This window comes from Ascaphus truei, chromosome 8 (genome assembly GCF_040206685.1).
Source record: "Ascaphus truei isolate aAscTru1 chromosome 8, aAscTru1.hap1, whole genome shotgun sequence".
In the NCBI taxonomy this organism is placed as follows: domain Eukaryota; kingdom Metazoa; phylum Chordata; class Amphibia; order Anura; family Ascaphidae; genus Ascaphus; species Ascaphus truei.
Window position 1 is genome coordinate 82,551,645 of NC_134490.1, and position 18,229 is coordinate 82,569,873.

The following is an 18,229-nucleotide window of genomic DNA, read 5'->3' on the forward strand; positions in this document are numbered from 1 at the left end:
TGTTTTCCGGCAGGGCTAGCTGAAGCGAAAAAGGGGGGAAGGAGGTCCCAGATAGGAAAAATAGAAAAGACACTGATGGTGCAGATTGCTTTATAGCTTAAAAACAGAAAAAGTAATACACTCGGAAGCAAAATGCAAATGCAGGCGTTGAAACCACCCAACGTCGAATTCTAGACGGGACGCAGCACCGGTGTTACAGCTGCAACGGCCGTTCACAGGGAAAGTTAGTTGGTACCCGGGGACAGAGGAATCAATTCTCGGCTGAGAATGCCTCCAGAATGTCCACCAACCGCTGAGTAGTCCTCCAAATGCCTGTGTAGCTCCACCCTACGCGTTTCACTCTCTCGAGCTTGATAGGCGGTTACATTTCTTCTTTTTTAAACCTAGCTTCTTTTATTTTAAAAGGCTACCCATTTAAAGATATGGTGTTTAAATGACTGTTTTCTGTTGCTTTCAAACTCGTATTTATTTGTAATTCCATTTCAACCTTAACATATCTCTGTATTCTCCATAAACTGTACTTCAATATGGAAGCATCGTAACAGCATTATAATAGATTTGGCAGAACCAAATGCAACAGATGTACCAATGACTAAATCCTATGACTCATGGAGTCTCTTTGTCAAGCTCAGGGTATGTGCTTCTAGCAGCATGTCAAACATTTCATGTTACATTTATTAGTGTCTGATTAACAACTCCTTAATCAAGTTTCCTAAAAATGAATGCAAAATGTTTGGCTCAAAAGTGTTACATCATGTCTACAACAAGCCACAGAACGGGATGATTTGATTATTATATGTACATCACATGACTCCTCCCTAACTAACCACCCCCATATCAAAGGCTTGTATTTTGCTGTTTGCACCAGTAACACATTTTGGTAAACTGTGCAAACACTTTTTTTTTCTCTCCCAGCATCAATTTAACACCCAAATGGAGCTTGATAAATAGCCCCCGAATTGTGCAGAATACTGGTGCACTGTGTGAGCACGTTTTCCCTGAAGCAGAACTTTGTCTGGGAGTGATAGCCAACTAGCCTTGTACAATAGGTGATTTGATGATGAGTTATATAAAACCGACACATAATTGTATTCAATTTACAGGGCTTATCTGTTGTCATGCTTGAACTGTATTCCATTTGCAAGGCTCATAATCAGTTTATTACATGATAATTGTGTTGATAGTTCATTCAGCCCATTCGATAATAAATGTTCAAAGTTTCAAATTGCACTGTGTTGCCAAATCCTCCGGCATTACACAACCAGCAATATGGATTTTGTGTGAGACCTCATCAAGTCATACATATGGGCTTATTTATAGGCATCTTAGCTGCAAAATTAGGATACTGCAAGTGCAAACAATAACGCCCAATGTCCAACCTTTCTTCAGTAGTATCGTTTAATATTAATATATATTACATAGTTACATAATAGATGAGGTTGAAAAAAGACTTCCGTCCATCAAGTTCAACCTATGCTAAATTTAGACAACAGATACTTTATCCTATATCTATACTTATTGATCCAGAGGAAGGCAAACAAAAAACCCCAAAAGTTACATAGTAGATGAGGAATAGATATTGTTGTTTTTTTTTTTGTTGGTAGCTGGGTGATAACTGTCTCACAAATGTGTTTCCTTCTTAACATTACAGCAAAACAACACAGCTCTTACATTATGGAACTTTGCTTTAATGTACAGCAGCCTTTAAATAATAATTGTTACTTAAATACGAAGGCTATAGTTTCTTTTTTTGTATCTGTAGATTACTATAGGTTAAACAGATATTGCAGTCAACCTTTTTAGTAAATGGTTATTACATCTGTAAAGAGGTTGAAGTTAAGTTATTTGTACCCTAGTTAAAGCTGCAGTTCAGTCTTTTTTTTTTTTTTTTTTTTTACTTATTTTTTTAATTCAATAGTTTCATGTGTGCAATCTCTAATTACCTAAAGAACTGCATAGCTGCAGGTCAATTCGTTCTCCATGTATTGATTGGTGAAATCTTTAGATATGGCATATGTTTTTCTTCTGCTTCTGTCACTCAGTGGAAGCTCATGAATATTCATGAGCACTCCTGCACTGACATGTGCTAGAGCCAGGGTGGGCAACCCTTTCACCATTCGCCACTTGTGACGAATTGGGAGTCAAAGTGTGGCGAATTGAGTAACCACAACATACAGTAAGGGCCGCCGGGACTCCCTGTGCTGCCCGCGACTGACCCCCTCAAGCCCCCCTTCCCTTACTTGGTAGGGAAGGAGCATTCTCCGGCTGTGTGGCGCGCTCTCCCTCCTCCCAGCCCGCTTCAGTGGTGTGACGCGCTTCCTCCCCTCCAGCACCAGAAGTTGATGCGCTGATACGCTCCCCCCCCATCCTCTCCCTCCCCTGGCCAGCCCGCCACCGCCGCTTCCTTCCCTTTCTTTCTCAGCCGCCGCGATCTGGTTAGGAGATGGGGCTGATGCGGGGGACGGGGGCTGATGCCTGATATGGGGGCAACGGGGGCTGATGCCTGGGACGGGGGGGGAGGGGGGCTGATGCCTGGGATGGGGGGTAGGTGGGCTGAAGCTTGGGACGGGGGTAGGGGGGCTGATACCTGGGACGGGGGGAGGGGGGATGATGCCTGGGACGGGGGTAGGGGGGCTGATGCCTGGGATGGGGGGGGGGGAGGGGGGCTGATGCCTGATACGGGGGCTGATGCCTGATACGGGGGCTGTTGCCTGATACGGGGGGGGCTGATACCTGATACGGGGGGGGCTGATGCCTGGGACAGGGGGTAGAGGGCTGCTGCCGCCTGATGATGAGGGGGACTGCCGCCTGATGAAGGGTGCTTGGGGAGATGATGAAGGGTGCTGGGGCAGATGATGAAGGGTGCTTGGGGAGATGATGAAGGGTGCTGGGGGAGATGATGAAGGGTGCTGGGGGAGATGATGAAGGGTGCTGGGGCAGATGATGAAGGGTGCTGGGGCAGATGATGAAGGGTGCTGGGGCAGATGATGAAGGGTGCTGGGGCAGATGATGAAGAGTGCTGGGGGAGATGATGAAGGGTGCTGGGGCAGATGATGAAGGGTGCTGGGGCAGATGATGAAGGGTGCTGGGGCAGATGATGAAGGGTGCTGGGGCAGATGATGAAGGGTGCTGGGGCAGATGAAGGGTGCTGGGGCTTATGATGAAGGGTGCTGGGGCAGATGATGAAGGGTGCTGGGGCAGATGATGAAGGGTACTGGGGCAGATGATGAAGGGTGCTGGGGCAGATGATGAAGGGTGCTGGGGCAGATGATGAAGGGTGCTGTGGGAGATGATGAAGGGTGCAGGGGGAGATGATGAAGGGTGCTGGGGAGATAATGAAGGGTGCTGGGGAGAGGATGAAGGGTGCTGGGGGAGAGGATGAAGGGTGCTGGGGGAGAGGATGAAGGGTGCTGGGGGAGAGGATGAAGGGTGCTGGGGGAGAGGATGAAGGGTGCTGAGGGAGGGGATGAAGGGTGCTGGGGGAGATGAGGGGGTTTACATGAGATGATGAAGGGTGCTGGGGCAGATGATGAAGGGTGCTGGGGCAGATGATGAAGGGTGCTGGGGCAGATGAGGGAGTTTACATGAGATGATGATGATGGGGGAATTGAGATGAGGAGGATAGTGGTGGTGGCGTGAGGGGGTGAGAGGAGGAGGGTGAGAGGAGGAGGAGGGGGTGAGAGGAGGAGGAGGAGGAGGAGGGGGGTGAGGGAGCTTGAGGGGGGTTATGGTCTGAGAATTTATAAACTTTTTCAAACCGTGTCTTTAAAATTTTCGCATGCGCAGCATAATACCTACATTTTTACATGGTATGGCTATTTTCACTTCTAATTCACCACACCTGTGGCTGCATTGAAAAATAAGTTCCCCACCCCTGTGCTAGAGGGAGGGCAGGGCTGACAAAGGGGTGTTCCAGGGCTTGTGACAGGACATTGAAGGGGCAGTGCCTTAGCAAATGGCTGTTAAAATAGAATGAAAGAAAATTGGTCTTTCAAAGTTGTTTTTTTAAAAACAGAAAATGCTAAAAGTATTTTTTCTTACTACAGAACTGATTTATTAAAAAAAACCACACATGCAGGATATTGACTGAACTGCAGCTTTAATGTAATTCTTACAGCATTTTGTACAGGTTAAAAACTATAATCGTGCTATAAAACTGACCAAATGGATGGGCCGCTGTTCTGGCTGAGGTTATAGTAACGGTGTATTTAAAAAAATTTTTTATATGTAGCCAGGAATGGTAATATAAAATTGCCATCATTTTTTTTTTCCTGAAGGGAAACCGACACTTTTTGTTTCCAAATGTTCACGTAAGGGAAATTAACTCTAGACCAATGTTATTTTAAAGTGCAGTAATTATTTCCTTTAATTACAGGGTATGGAGAGAGGAGCCAAGGGCCAGTTCTCTACTTTCAGTAGTTTTATTTCAACGATCAACCAGAAGAAAGAAGCAGCTGGGAATAGGAACTCGCCTGCACAGTTTGTTATACCCAACAGCAGAAATGGTAAAGCACCAATAAACAATACTGCTATGAAGACAGCTATTCCAGTTGTAACTGCGGAGTAGTGTACTATGTTATAGTAAATTCAGACGTATATGATTAAGCAGGAATTCATTATTATTTTTGCTAGAGCTGTTTAGGATCCGGTATGGTGAGCAATCATTTTAAATGGTATCTAAGCTAAACAAAAAAATCTGTTTTTGTCAACTGAATTAAAGACCAGTTCATTGATGGCAGCAGAATTTCGTTTTCAAATTCTAAATACTGTGCTTACAAGTTGTTGATTAAATCGCATGTGTAATGTACTACATAAACTTACATGGCTGATTCCCAATCCTTCTTGCATGTTGACTACCCAAGTTAATACTACCTGAAGGCTGCACTTTTGTTATGTCAATGCGAAAGTACACTGGCATGGGCACACTCATTGTACAGCACTGGCATGGGCACACTCATTGTACAGCACTGGCATGGGCACACTCATTGTACAGCACTGGCATGGGCACACTCATTGTACAGCACTGGCATGGGCACACTCATTGTACAGCACTGGCATGGGCACACTCATTGTACAGCACTGGCATGGGCACACATTGTACAGCACTGGCATGGGCACACTCATTGTACAGCACTGGCATGGGCACACATTGTACAGCACTGGCATGGGCACACATTGTACAGCACTGGCATGGGCACACCTTGTACGGCACTGGCATGGGCACACCTTGTACGGCACTGGCATGGGCACACATTGTACAGCACTGGCATGGGCACACATTGTACAGCACTGGCATGGGCACACATTGTACAGCACTGGCATGGGCACACCTTGTACGGCACTGGCATGGGCACACTCCTTGTACGGCACTGGCATGGGCACACTCCTTGTACGGCACTGGTATGGTCACACTCCTTGTACGGCACTGGCATGGGCACACTCCTTGTACGGCACTGGTATGGTCACACTCCTTGTACGGCACTGGCATGGGCACACTCATTGTTCAGCACTGGCATGGGCACACTCATTGTACAGCACTGGCATCAGCACACTCATTGTACAGCACTGGCATCGGCACACTCATTGTACGGCACTGGCATGGGCACACTCATTGTACGGCACTGGCATGGACACACTCATTGTACGGCACTGGCATGGGCACACTCATTGTACGGCACTGGCATGGACACACTCATTGTGCAGCATTAACAGGCAGAATTATACTGGCAAGTACACAGTGGGTGGAACATGCAGGCATCAGCGCCTTACAATGTGCAGGCCTTTGGGCTGCTGAGGGGAGAGGTGATGATTTCTATTCCTCACTTTACCAGTTGGCCTCTCTTTGGTAAGGCTTTGTGGACCATGTTTTATGCAGTTCCTTCCTATGTCATCAATACATGAGCAATGACAGGTGCCAGCCTTGAAAGACAGTCCGTGATTGCAGTATGAAGCAGGAACTCACATTCGGGTTTGGAGACAAAGGGCTCAAAATCTGTAAGCCTATGAGTAGATTTCCCATGACCATGCTACAGGAAACGGGAAGCTTCTCGAGAGCCTTCTATTGGTAATCTGCAAGAAGAAATAAAACTCTCTATATGGCCTCTTCCATCCCAACTAGAATCAGGATTTTATTTTTTATGGCGAATTCCTAAACGGTATGATGTACTGATGTTGAATGCAAACACACAGTAAAATGAATCTTTATGCTAAAGAACTTTGACGACTAACCAATATTTACTAAATAATACTATTTCGTAAGAACCATTCCTGCACTGGAAGTAGTGGACCATAAGATGTCCCCCAGCTCAAGTAGGTGTCTTGGATGCTAAATCTGGCCCCAAATCTCTTACTCTTACAAAATCATCCAATACAGGTTGCCATAGGTCAACAAACATCAAAGTGTGCAATGCCACTTAGCTAAATATGTTAGAATTACAGGGAAAGTGCCATGTTGTCAGGCTTATAACTCCTCTACTATTTTTAACTATTGCAGCATGTCGTCCAGAACAGCCAACAGTTTTATTGAGCTTCTGGCAGATGGACACAGCACCTGACCATTTATGTTCATTATCCCATTATCGCATTTTACATCAATGTTTCTCCAAGAAAAAACAGTGGAGGGTTTAACAATGTATGTACTCAGGATGGAACCGAAGATGTAAAAGCAATTTGTACAATTTCCTATTTCTCTGATCATAGAAGTGGAACTGGGTGTTTTTTTAAAGCAGAAATATACTTAAATTGCAGTTGTGCCTTGGACAGGGCTAAACTAAACCGGGAGGCCCTGGGTCTCAAACAAAATGTGAAGTGCCGTTCCTAGAAAAACAAAAACTGGCACCAAATACAGCGGCTAATGATAAAAGGAGGACGTTGTACGTCATAGCAATTTTCCTTGTTTATTGGCATGCCAGAAATGACTTTGTCACAAATTGCTTGGAAATTGGAGTGTCGTGTTTGCTGAATCAGTTCAAATAAGTGGGGGGAAAAAAAGGAAACACAACTCCCAATAGTGGGCCCAAAAAATTAGTTGCAGGTCAAATTTAGTCTTGATCTCCATTAATGTCCATCAAAAAGCTGCTCGGTGACTTGAGACCTAAGCCAAGAGCACAACGCCTTTCCTCCTGCACAGACAGACGGCGAGGGGTCTGCAGTTGCACACCGCACAATGGCTTTGCAGCAAGCCAGGCCCCAGCATGAGACTTCTCTATCTGACTCCTTACTGCCATATTTAGGCCATGCACACTGTACATTAACTGGCTGTGTATATATGTATAAATACTGTACAGGCAGTCCTCGTTTTACAACGCTTCGCTTTACAACGAATGGCTTATCCAACGCTATGCAATGCATACCTATGTACATTTTTACAACGCCAAAATGGCTTATCCAACGCTCTTACAACGCTTTGCAACGTTGTTTGTGTAATATAATATATAAATTATATTATATTATACTATATAATATATTATATTATATTATATTATTATATTTTATGTTATATTATATATATACACTATATAATTTATGTGTGTGCTGCGTATCTTATTGCCTGCATAAAATATTTGGTGTATTTTAGTGTTAAAATGCCTTCAGGAATGGAACCTTTCATTTAAACAGTGTTCCTATGGGAAAACGTGTTTCGCTTTAAGACGTTTCGCTATCCAACGCCATTTTGAGTAACGCATTGTGTCGGATAACAGAGGACTGCCTGTACATACATTTACGTGTGTGTGTGTGTGTGTGTGTGTGTGTGTGTATATTTGTATATGTATATGTATGTATATACACACATACATACACACTGTATATGACTTTACACTGAAGTTTATCTCTATTTTAATAAGACTGAAAACACTAAATTAAGAGAAATATTTTACATTTGGGAGGTAAGAAAATGCCCTTGGTAGGCGAAACTAGAAATGCCTGACATAACTGAGTGGACCATTAAAAATAATAATTCATGCCCTGTACTATTTATTTTAACACACTGCTGTGCAACTCTTACCCTAGCTGTTCCTTTACCAACCCGTTAAATTGCTAAATTGAAGCAAAATTCATACAAATCATCTTGGTAAATTAACACAACAGTGAATTAATTTTGAACTTAACATTGTAACTTCATAATGCGTGCTTACTACACTAATATATATATATGCAAATGTAAATACAACTGTATGCTCATCTGCATGTCTTAGGCAGGTCTGCAACCCCGCCTTTCCCCATTATCACCCAGCACACAGCACTTCCACTGCAGCAAGGGATTCTGGGAAATGACATGCAAATGAGCACACAGTGCCACTTTTTGCTTCAAAAACATTTTTAACATGGTTCCCTATAGGCTTAAGCTTGCTGCATGGTCACAGCTTTGAGCACAGCCAGGGTTAAGGTGCATACCCAGAAAACCACCCACAGACAGCTGTTTCGACCTTAATGGGTCTCATCAGTGTGGGGTTGATTAACTGGGTATGCAAAGAAGCTAAAGGATGGGCCAACCATAATACTGAGTTAAGTTATGGTGAGTAAAAAAATATATATATATTCCCCAGTTTTCCTCCACTGCTGGAGTAGACTAGAACAGGGCAGTATCAGTGTTACGATGAACATAACATTGTGTTTTACGTGACTTTTCTTTCATGTGTATCCCTGTGACGTCTTTCCAATCTCTAGCTGTGAAAACAGATGAGAAACAATTCTCTGAAATCAATGCTACTGATGGCTGCTAACGTGTGGGCTGATGTGACTCATTGGATATGATCAGTGGCTGCTGAAGTCCCTTCTGCATTGCTTCGCTCATTCACAATTCTAGGACATGCAAACAGCGCCACACCACCGGGATCTCCCACTCAGGCCAGCAACTCTCACTGCTTCAAACAATAACACTGCTAGTGCCGTCTGTCAGAAGCATTGCAGGGATTTCAATGAAAATACATTTGTAGGCTTTTATATTGAAGTTGCTTAAACATGGCACTTCTGTAGTTAATGCAGCAATGTCCCCCATATTCAAGAATTTAATTTTTCTTTTTTTAAATCTTTATACAGTAAATGACTGGAGGCTCTGGAGTTGAAACGCGGCACTCACAGCTTTCGGATCTCTGATGGCCAAGATATCATTTCCTCTACTTTATGCAGAAAGGAAAATCAAAGATGGCTGCAGGGTTACCCAATCGGAAGCTGCACTGTCATCTCAAGATGATGTCATGGCTTTCTATTGGCTATCATAGCGAAGCTGCCCCTTTTGGCCATATTGTTTCTCCCGGACAAGAATTCTTGTAAGGGGATTTCAAAATGAAAGCCCTCGGGAACCTGGGGGTCTCTGCTTGGCGTGCAGTGGTTCAGCTCCGGGGGGACCCTTTGTATCAAATGCTGCAAGTGTAGTCGTGCAGCCCCTGGCTACTAGTTTCTCTGCCTAACACGTAAGTCCTGGTATCGGCGCAGGCAGTGTTAGGGTTAAATCTGCCCTTGCTGTAGTAAGCAGCTCCATTGAGTGAACGGGGGGTAGGAGGGGTGTGTGGCTTATGGCCTGGGTACTGCCCATACGTGCTGAGACCTGGAGCCCCTCCTCTGGTAACAAAAAGGGGCTGCAGTTCCAAATGTAGTCTGTTCTGTGTGTGGAAGTGTGGAGCCAGGGCTCTGGTTCACCTTCCATCCCCTCCCTCAGGGAAGTGGGATCATCTACCCCATACTCCACCAAGGAATGTGGGAGACAGGGATAGACCTTTGGGGCCTCAAGCACTGGCGGTTGATTCCAGGGACCAAGAGAAGAGCAAGCTGTGAGGTGACACTGCTGGGTTATGTAGGGTCCAGTGGGGGATAATCTCTCTTGCTGCAGAAAGGAAAGAGTACGGATGTGCTGTATGCTGCTCACTGTTCTGTATGCTGTTGCTGTACCTAAAGAATAAAGGCCAGTTACTGTTTTATACTTCTGCCTGAGGCTGCAGTTCTTCAGGGAGAGGGTGAGTGTTTTCCACAGGGAACTGCAACTATCTACGATAGGCCCTGTGCGAATGGAGAGGCTGCAACCCCGTGGAAGAGAACTAACCATATCACCAAAAGCCTGTCCTGCTTAACCCAAATACCACCGGCGGATGCTCAGAGCCTCCTGTGAGCCTAAGGCTGGGTCCATACAGCTTGCATCTGAGCGGAAGCCTGCGCCTGCGTGACGTCACCCGCGTGAAGCAGGTGCGTTTTTTGGCCATGCTAGACGCGCCGTGGGGGACGTGTCTAGGGGAGTCACGGAGCTTGTTCGCCCTCATTGGGCGAACCGCCATCGTGACCTGCCGTCGTGCAACGCGCACCCCCTCCTGCGCCGTCTATGGGCGCGATCAGTGCCTTAAGGCATTTGATCGCGCCGCGCGGTCTGTGGCAGCATGGACTCAGCCTAATTGGTAGCACCAACACCAGGTAACAGCAGTGAATCTCCCTTAGGGTGGGGGAGCATGTTACATAAGATAAACGCAACTATATGAATTCTCCAATACTCCTCCTTGTAATATTTTGCCGAACAGCTCCTTTCTGATTACTAGTCACTCCCAAAGTGCTGACTTCTGCAAGAGGAACAGAATTGCACTTTCATACATTCACACAAGTGGTTCCAACAAGAAATGTATATTCTTAACATCAATATCATAATGCCAATCTGTGATTCTGGATATGTAATTTTCATTATTTAATGTTTAAAGATATTGAATAATGTCATATCTTGCCGCTCATTTCTATTGTCTGGTGTTATTACATAACTAACTGTTATACTTTCAAATCAAAATCACATACTGTAGATGCACTGGATTATGAAAAAAGAAAAAGATCTAATAAGTCTTTCCGTTTTTCTTTTAAAGTAAGAGACTTACCGCCAATTTGCCTTGATGTCCGACAAAAACAGCGCATCTCAATCGATACGTTGCCTCCGGAAATGAAGGCGCCCATCTTTCCAGAACCAACGATCCCCATACGTACCAAAACTCTTAAGGACTTTCAGTGAGTTCTGCTCTTTTTTTTGAAAACTAAACCTTTTTTTTTTTTTAAAAGCCTTGTTTTTAATTAATTTTACTTATTTGACGTGTGTGTGTACACTAGTATTTAATTGAGTAGTTATGTTGACGCCAGTTGTTTTCCCTTGCTGTTGATTACATCACCTTAGCCACCCTCAAACTGAGTGCAGACACTTATCTGTAAACACTTCAATTTACTCAAACCATGTATTGTGTCTTTAAATGTCAAGTTGAGGTCCATAAAGCGGAAATATTCGTCTTGAACAAATGTATATTGAATTAATAGCTGCAATGGAGCAGTATGATATCATAGGCATTACTGAACCATAGTGGGATGAAACTCATGAATGGGCAGTTAATTTAGAAGGTTATTCCCTTTTTCGGAAGGATCGAACAAATAGAAGGGGAGGTAGAGTATGTTTATATGTTAAACCGGATCTAAAACCTATTATAAGGGATGATGTTTATGAAGGGAATGATGAAAATGTAGAGACTTTGTGGATAGAAATTAGCAGTGGAGGTAAAAGTATAAAGAAAATGTTTGTAGGGATATGCTATAAACCACCAAATATCTGTGAGATTGAGGAAGCTAAAATACTTTTGCAAATGGAGAAGGCATCAAAGCTGGGTCATGTTTGCATAATGGGTGATTTTAATTATCCAGACATAGACTGGGGCAATGAGATTAGCGTTACAACAAAAGGAAACAGGTTTTTGGGGATGCTTAAAGACAATTATATGACTACATTACTTAAGCAATCCGCATATCCTAGCCATACACTGGCACTATTGTGGCAGACGGGGCAAGGATACATTAGTACATATAGACTGTACACTCTTAAAACAACGGAATACCCTATTTCCTCAATTCTAAGATGCACCCTTGATTTAATAAAAAAAAATTTGTAGAAAAAAAACCATTATATTAAAAGCCAGATTTTTTTTTTTAAACTAGCAGACAATACAGCTCAACTTTGTTATAACGCGATCCATTAAAACGCAAATCCACTTATAACACGATGCAAGCGTGGCTCCCAATTTTTGTATTTATGAATACTTTACAAGACGATTATTAGAATCTTAAATACTTTATTGTACAATGCATACAATTGTACATTATTTCTAATGCGATCCGCTTATAACGCGATGTGATTCTTTGGACCCCAAGCACCGCGTTATAAGGGGGTTGAGCTGTACCATACATTTATCTAAACTAGAGAGAGGCAGACACAGAATGCAGAGAGACAGACAGAAGGGGGGGGGGGGAGAGAGAGACAGTATCGGATAGAAGATGGATGGGGGGGGGAGAGAGAATGGAGGGAATGGGGGAAGGAGAGAATGGAGGTAAGGGGGGGGAAGGGGGAGGGAGGAGAGAATGAAGGGGGGGACGAGAGAATGGAGGGAAGGGGGGGGAGGAGAGAATGGAGGGAAGGAGGGGAGGAGAGAATGGAGGGAAGGGGGGGAGGAGAGAATGGAGGGAAGGGGGGGAGGAGAGAATGGAGGGAAGGGGGGAGGAGAGAATGGAGGGAAGGGGGGGGAGGAGAGAATAGAGGGAAGGGGGGGGAAGGAGAGAATGGATGGAAGGGGGGAGACACACACAGACACTTCTAGAAGTTGTTGTGTGTGTTTATTTTTTTTTTTAAACATCGATTCTAAGACATATCCCAATTTCACACATGTGGAAATGGGAAAAAAAGTGCGTCTTAGAATCGATGAAATACGGTGTGTGTGTGTGTGTGTGTGTGTGTGTGTGTGTGTGTGTGTGTGTGTGTGTGTGTGTGTGTGTGTGTATGTATGTATATATATATTAATATATATATATATATATATATATATATATATATATATATATATATATATATATATATATATATATATATATATATATATATATATATATATATATTTAAAACCATAGACAGAACATAAAACACAGACAGAGCTCAGTGCACATCCAGTGAAACTCATACACGGTACAGTGCCTAAATATATATGTATAAATATCAATTAAATAAAATGGTCTTTTAGTTTAACATTTTTGGCCAAAATTGTTGTAATCCCCTGAGCCACTGAACGGCAGACCACATTTCCAGGGGTCCCTAACACTAATATAAATTCTTAATAACCTGTGCAATACCAGGAAGAATGATTAATAATAAATCTGTCAATATTAGTTGCAAAGTTCTAAGTCTGATTGAAGCTTTTAATAACCTGTACATTACCAGGAAAAGCACTCTGTATTAGATTTGGCTTATATATATGTTTATATATGTTGTGGTTATTTTGGGGGTTCAATAGGAGCTTGTTAGGTGTCCAGTATATATATATATATATATATATATATATATATATATATATATATATATATATATATATATATGTGTATATATATATATATATATATATATATATATATGTATATATATATATATATATATATATATATGTATATATATATATATATATATATATATGTATATATATATATGTGTATTTATATGTATATATATATATGTATATATATATTTATATGTATATATATATTTATATATATATATATATGTATATATATATATGTATGTGTATATATATATATGTATATGTAGCCCTGGTTCCTAACGAACACAGGCCACTACCATATGCTGTATTACCTGTAGGCTCACAGGGTCTGAGCCTCTGCCACGGAGAGCCTGGGGTACACACAATGCCTATAACTCGGTGCAGCGCCTCCACCTGCGATAGCTTCCGCCCGAGGGGAAGTGGGTCTTCGCAGGACTTATGTACATAACACACACACACAGCAATATCCCTTAACCAATTAACTTTACTTGCATTACCTATATATGTTAGACCAACAGGTGTCCCTCCCTAGAGGAGACACTATACTCGGCGTCTCGCTGAACGCTCACCCTCCCGTCTCCCTTCACCGGGTGACCCCACCCCGTGTCCAGTTCCCCTTGGGAATAGTTCTCCCACCCTCCAGTGAGTCAATGAATGTGTATGAGTGTGACTGCGCAGCCACTGTGTCCTGAGTGAAGGATGGTACCGTTGGTGCACTTTAGAATTACCTGCCGGGCACTCCAGTACCCGGTGCGGCTACAATCTTCACAAAGGATCAGCGAGGTGTAGATGACGTCACCCGTAGGTGTCTAGGGCGATCCCACCCAGACACGCTGCGGCTCGATAGCGGGGTCTGAGCCCAGACCTCCCGCTCACTTAGAACTGTCCCAGCGGTGATAGTGTGGCAATAAAGGGAACCGGAACCTAACTATGGCCAGTCCCTAGCTTCGCTTGTCTCTACGGGCACTCGGGCCTCACTGGGCCTGGGGCATGCGGCCTAAGTAGGGGGCGGTCTGCCTCCCCACACCGAAGCTCCTTCTCCTCTCCTGTCCCACCAACTCTGACCTCACGTGCGCGCCACCACTTCCTTTTCCTCCTGGCCTCGCACCTCATTGGTCCAGGCGCATCACGGGACCCGCGGGGGCTGCTGGGAGCCGTCGTGCTCTACCTCCTTCGCGGGCTTTTCCTCACCCTCAATCTGCGCATGCGCAACCTCTGCTAGGCTAAGTCTGCGCTGACGCCAACCACAACGTGGCGGCTCCCTTATACGGAACCTCCGTTATCGGAGTGTTCCTTAACTGCAGCATACCCACCCATAACAACCGAAAAGGGTGGAAAGAGGGTCCCGGCTATATATATACTGTATACAGTGGTGTGAAAAAGAAAGTACACCCTCTTTGAATTCTATGGTTTTACATATCAGGACATAATAACAATCATCATTACTTAGCAGGTCTTAAAATTAGGTAAATACAACCTCAGATGAACAACACATGACATATTGCACCATGTCATGATTTATTTAACAAAAATAAAGCCAAAATGGTGAAGCCATGTGTGAAAACGAAGTACACCTTATGATTCAATAGCTTGTAGAACCACCTTTAGCAGCAATAACTTGAAGTAATCGTTTTCTGTGTGACTTTATCACACTACATATACCTGTACATTGTTTTACATTATCTATTTTCTGATTATGTCTGGGAAACTATTAGTTGTCCACCTACTCATGAAGTCATTACGACTGATCTTGAACACATATTTAGTGTTTACATATACAATATTTTTTGCGTTTAATTATCGTTTTAACACCCAATATTTTAATTTGGATACTATTGAATACATATATATTTTATATATATGTATGTATGTATGTATGTATGTATGTATGTATGTATGTATGTACACTCGTTCATCATCCAGAAGGTAATAGAAAAAAGGACCCAGATCTCACAGGAGAGAGGAAAAACAGAAACAGACCATAGTGTAATCTGTAAATAAAAAATAGATAATCCCTGCTATAAATAGATGCACTTACAAGATAACAAATTAAATTAAGCAGAGTATATGATCTTAGGCAGTAAGGAAGAAACCACGTCACCAAACTTCACCCAGCTCCTCTGTGCAGGTGCAGATACAGCTTAACCCTGTTATAGCGCGACCCGTTATAACGCGAATTCGGTTATAACGCGGTTTTCACGTGGCTCCCGTTTAAAAAAAAAAAAAAAAATTTAAATATTTTTTACATTTTTTTAACATTTTTTTTACATTTTTTTGCACACTGCACACACTACCAGCACACACTGCTCACTGCACACTGCACACACTCCCAGCACTCACTGCTCACAGCACACACTCTCACTGCACACTGCTCACAGCACACACTCTCACTGCACACTGCACACAGCACACACTCTCACTGCACACTGCACACAGCACACACTCTCACTGCACACTGCTCACAGCACACACTCTCACTGCACACAGCACACACACTCACTGCACACACTCACTGCACACACTCTCACTGCACACTGCACACACTCTCACTGCAACTGCACACACTCTCACTGCAACTGCACACACTCACTGCACACACTCACTGCACACTGCACACACTCCCAGCACTCACTGCACACAGCACACACTCTCACAGCACACACTCTCACAGCACACACTCTCACAGCACACACTCTCACAGCACACACTCTCACAGCACACACTCTCACTGCACACACTCTCACTGCACACACTTCCAGCACTCACTGCACACTGCTCACAGCACACACTCTCACTGCACACACTCACACTGCACACACTCACACTGCACACACTCACTGCACACACTCCCAGCACTCACTGCACACTGCTCACAGCACACACTCTCACTGCACACTGCACACACTTCCAGCACTCACTGCACACTGCTCACAGCACACACTCTCACTGCACACACTCACACTGCACACACTCTCACTGCACACACTGCACACACTCCCAGCACTCACTGCACACTGCTCACAGCACACACTCTCACTGCACACTGCTCACAGCACACTCTCACTGCACACTGCACACACTCTCATTGCACACTGCACACACTCTCAGCACTCACTGCACACACTCCCAGCACTCACTGCACACTACTCACACTCTCACTGCACACACTCCCAGCACACACTGCACACACTCCCAGCACTCACTGCACACAGCACACACTCCCAGCACTCACAGCACACTGCTCACAGCACACACTCTCACTGCACACACTCCCAGCACACACTGCACACACTCCCAGCACTCACTGCACACACTCCCAGCACTCACTGCACACAGCACACACTCTCACTGCACACACTCTCACTGCACACACTCTCACTGCACACAGCACACACACTCACTTCACACACTCACTGCACACACTCTCACTGCACACACTCACTGCAACTGCACACACTCACTGCACACACTCACTGCACACTGCACACACTCCCAGCACTCACTGCACACAGCACACACTCTCACAGCACACACTCTCACAGCACACACTCTCACAGCACACACTCTCACTGCACACACTCTCACTGCACACACTCTCACTGCACACACTCTCACTGCACACACTCACTGCACACTGCACACACTCCCAGCACTCACTGCACACAGCACACACTCTCACAGCACACACTCTCACAGCACACACTCTCACAGCACACACTCTCACTGCACACACTCTCACTGCACACACTCTCACTGCACACACTCTCACTGCACACACTCACTGCACACTGCACACACTTCCAGCACTCACTGCACACTGCTCACAGCACACACTCTCACTGCACACACTCTCACTGCACACACTCTCACTGCACACACTGCACACACTCCCAGCACTCACTGCACACTGCTCACAGCACACACTCTCACTGCACACTGCTCACATCACACACTCTCACTGCACACTGCACACACTCTCATTGCACACAGCACACACTCTCACTGCACACACTCTCACTGCACACACTCTCACTGCACACACTCTCACTGCACACACTCACTGCACACTGCACACACTTCCAGCACTCACTGCACACTGCTCACAGCACACACTCTCACTGCACACACTCTCACTGCACACACTCTCACTGCACACACTGCACACACTCCCAGCACTCACTGCACACTGCTCACAGCACACACTCTCACTGCACACACTCACACTGCACACACTCTCACTGCACACACTGCACACACTCCCAGCACTCACTGCACACTGCTCACAGCACACACTCTCACTGCACACTGCTCACAGCACACTCTCACTGCACACTGCACACACTCTCATTGCACACTGCACACACTCTCAGCACTCACTGCACACACTCCCAGCACTCACTGCACACTACTCACACTCTCACTGCACACACTCCCAGCACACACTGCACACACTCCCAGCACTCACTGCACACAGCACACACTCCCAGCACTCACAGCACACTGCTCACAGCACACACTCTCACTGCACACACTCCCAGCACACACTGCACACACTCCCAGCACTCACTGCACACACTCCCAGCACTCACTGCACACAGCACACACTCTCACTGCACACACTCTCACTGCACACACTCTCACTGCACACAGCACACACACTCACTTCACACACTCACTGCACACACTCTCACTGCACACACTCTCACTGCAACTGCACACACTCACTGCACACACTCACTGCACACTGCACACACTCCCAGCACTCACTGCACACAGCACACACTCTCACAGCACACACTCTCACAGCACACACTCTCACAGCACACACTCTCACTGCACACACTCTCACTGCACACACTCTCACTGCACACACTCACTGCACACTGCACACACTTCCAGCA

At 44.8% G+C, this 18,229-nt stretch overlaps 1 protein-coding gene across 4 annotated transcripts in view; it reads left to right on the forward strand.

Annotated features, from left to right (window-relative positions):
* Nucleotides 1–18,229, forward strand: part of HECTD2 (HECT domain E3 ubiquitin protein ligase 2) — a 120,044-nt gene that overhangs the window by 19,759 nt on the left and 82,056 nt on the right. For all 4 annotated transcript variants that reach the window (XM_075612860.1, XM_075612861.1, XM_075612858.1 and 1 more), the window contains exons 2-3: nucleotides 4,376–4,505; nucleotides 10,836–10,974. In XM_075612860.1, coding sequence (XP_075468975.1) covers nucleotides 4,379–4,505; nucleotides 10,836–10,974 — 266 coding nt within the window. In that variant the 5' untranslated portion in view covers nucleotides 4,376–4,378. The remainder of the gene's footprint in view (nucleotides 1–4,375; nucleotides 4,506–10,835; nucleotides 10,975–18,229) is intronic.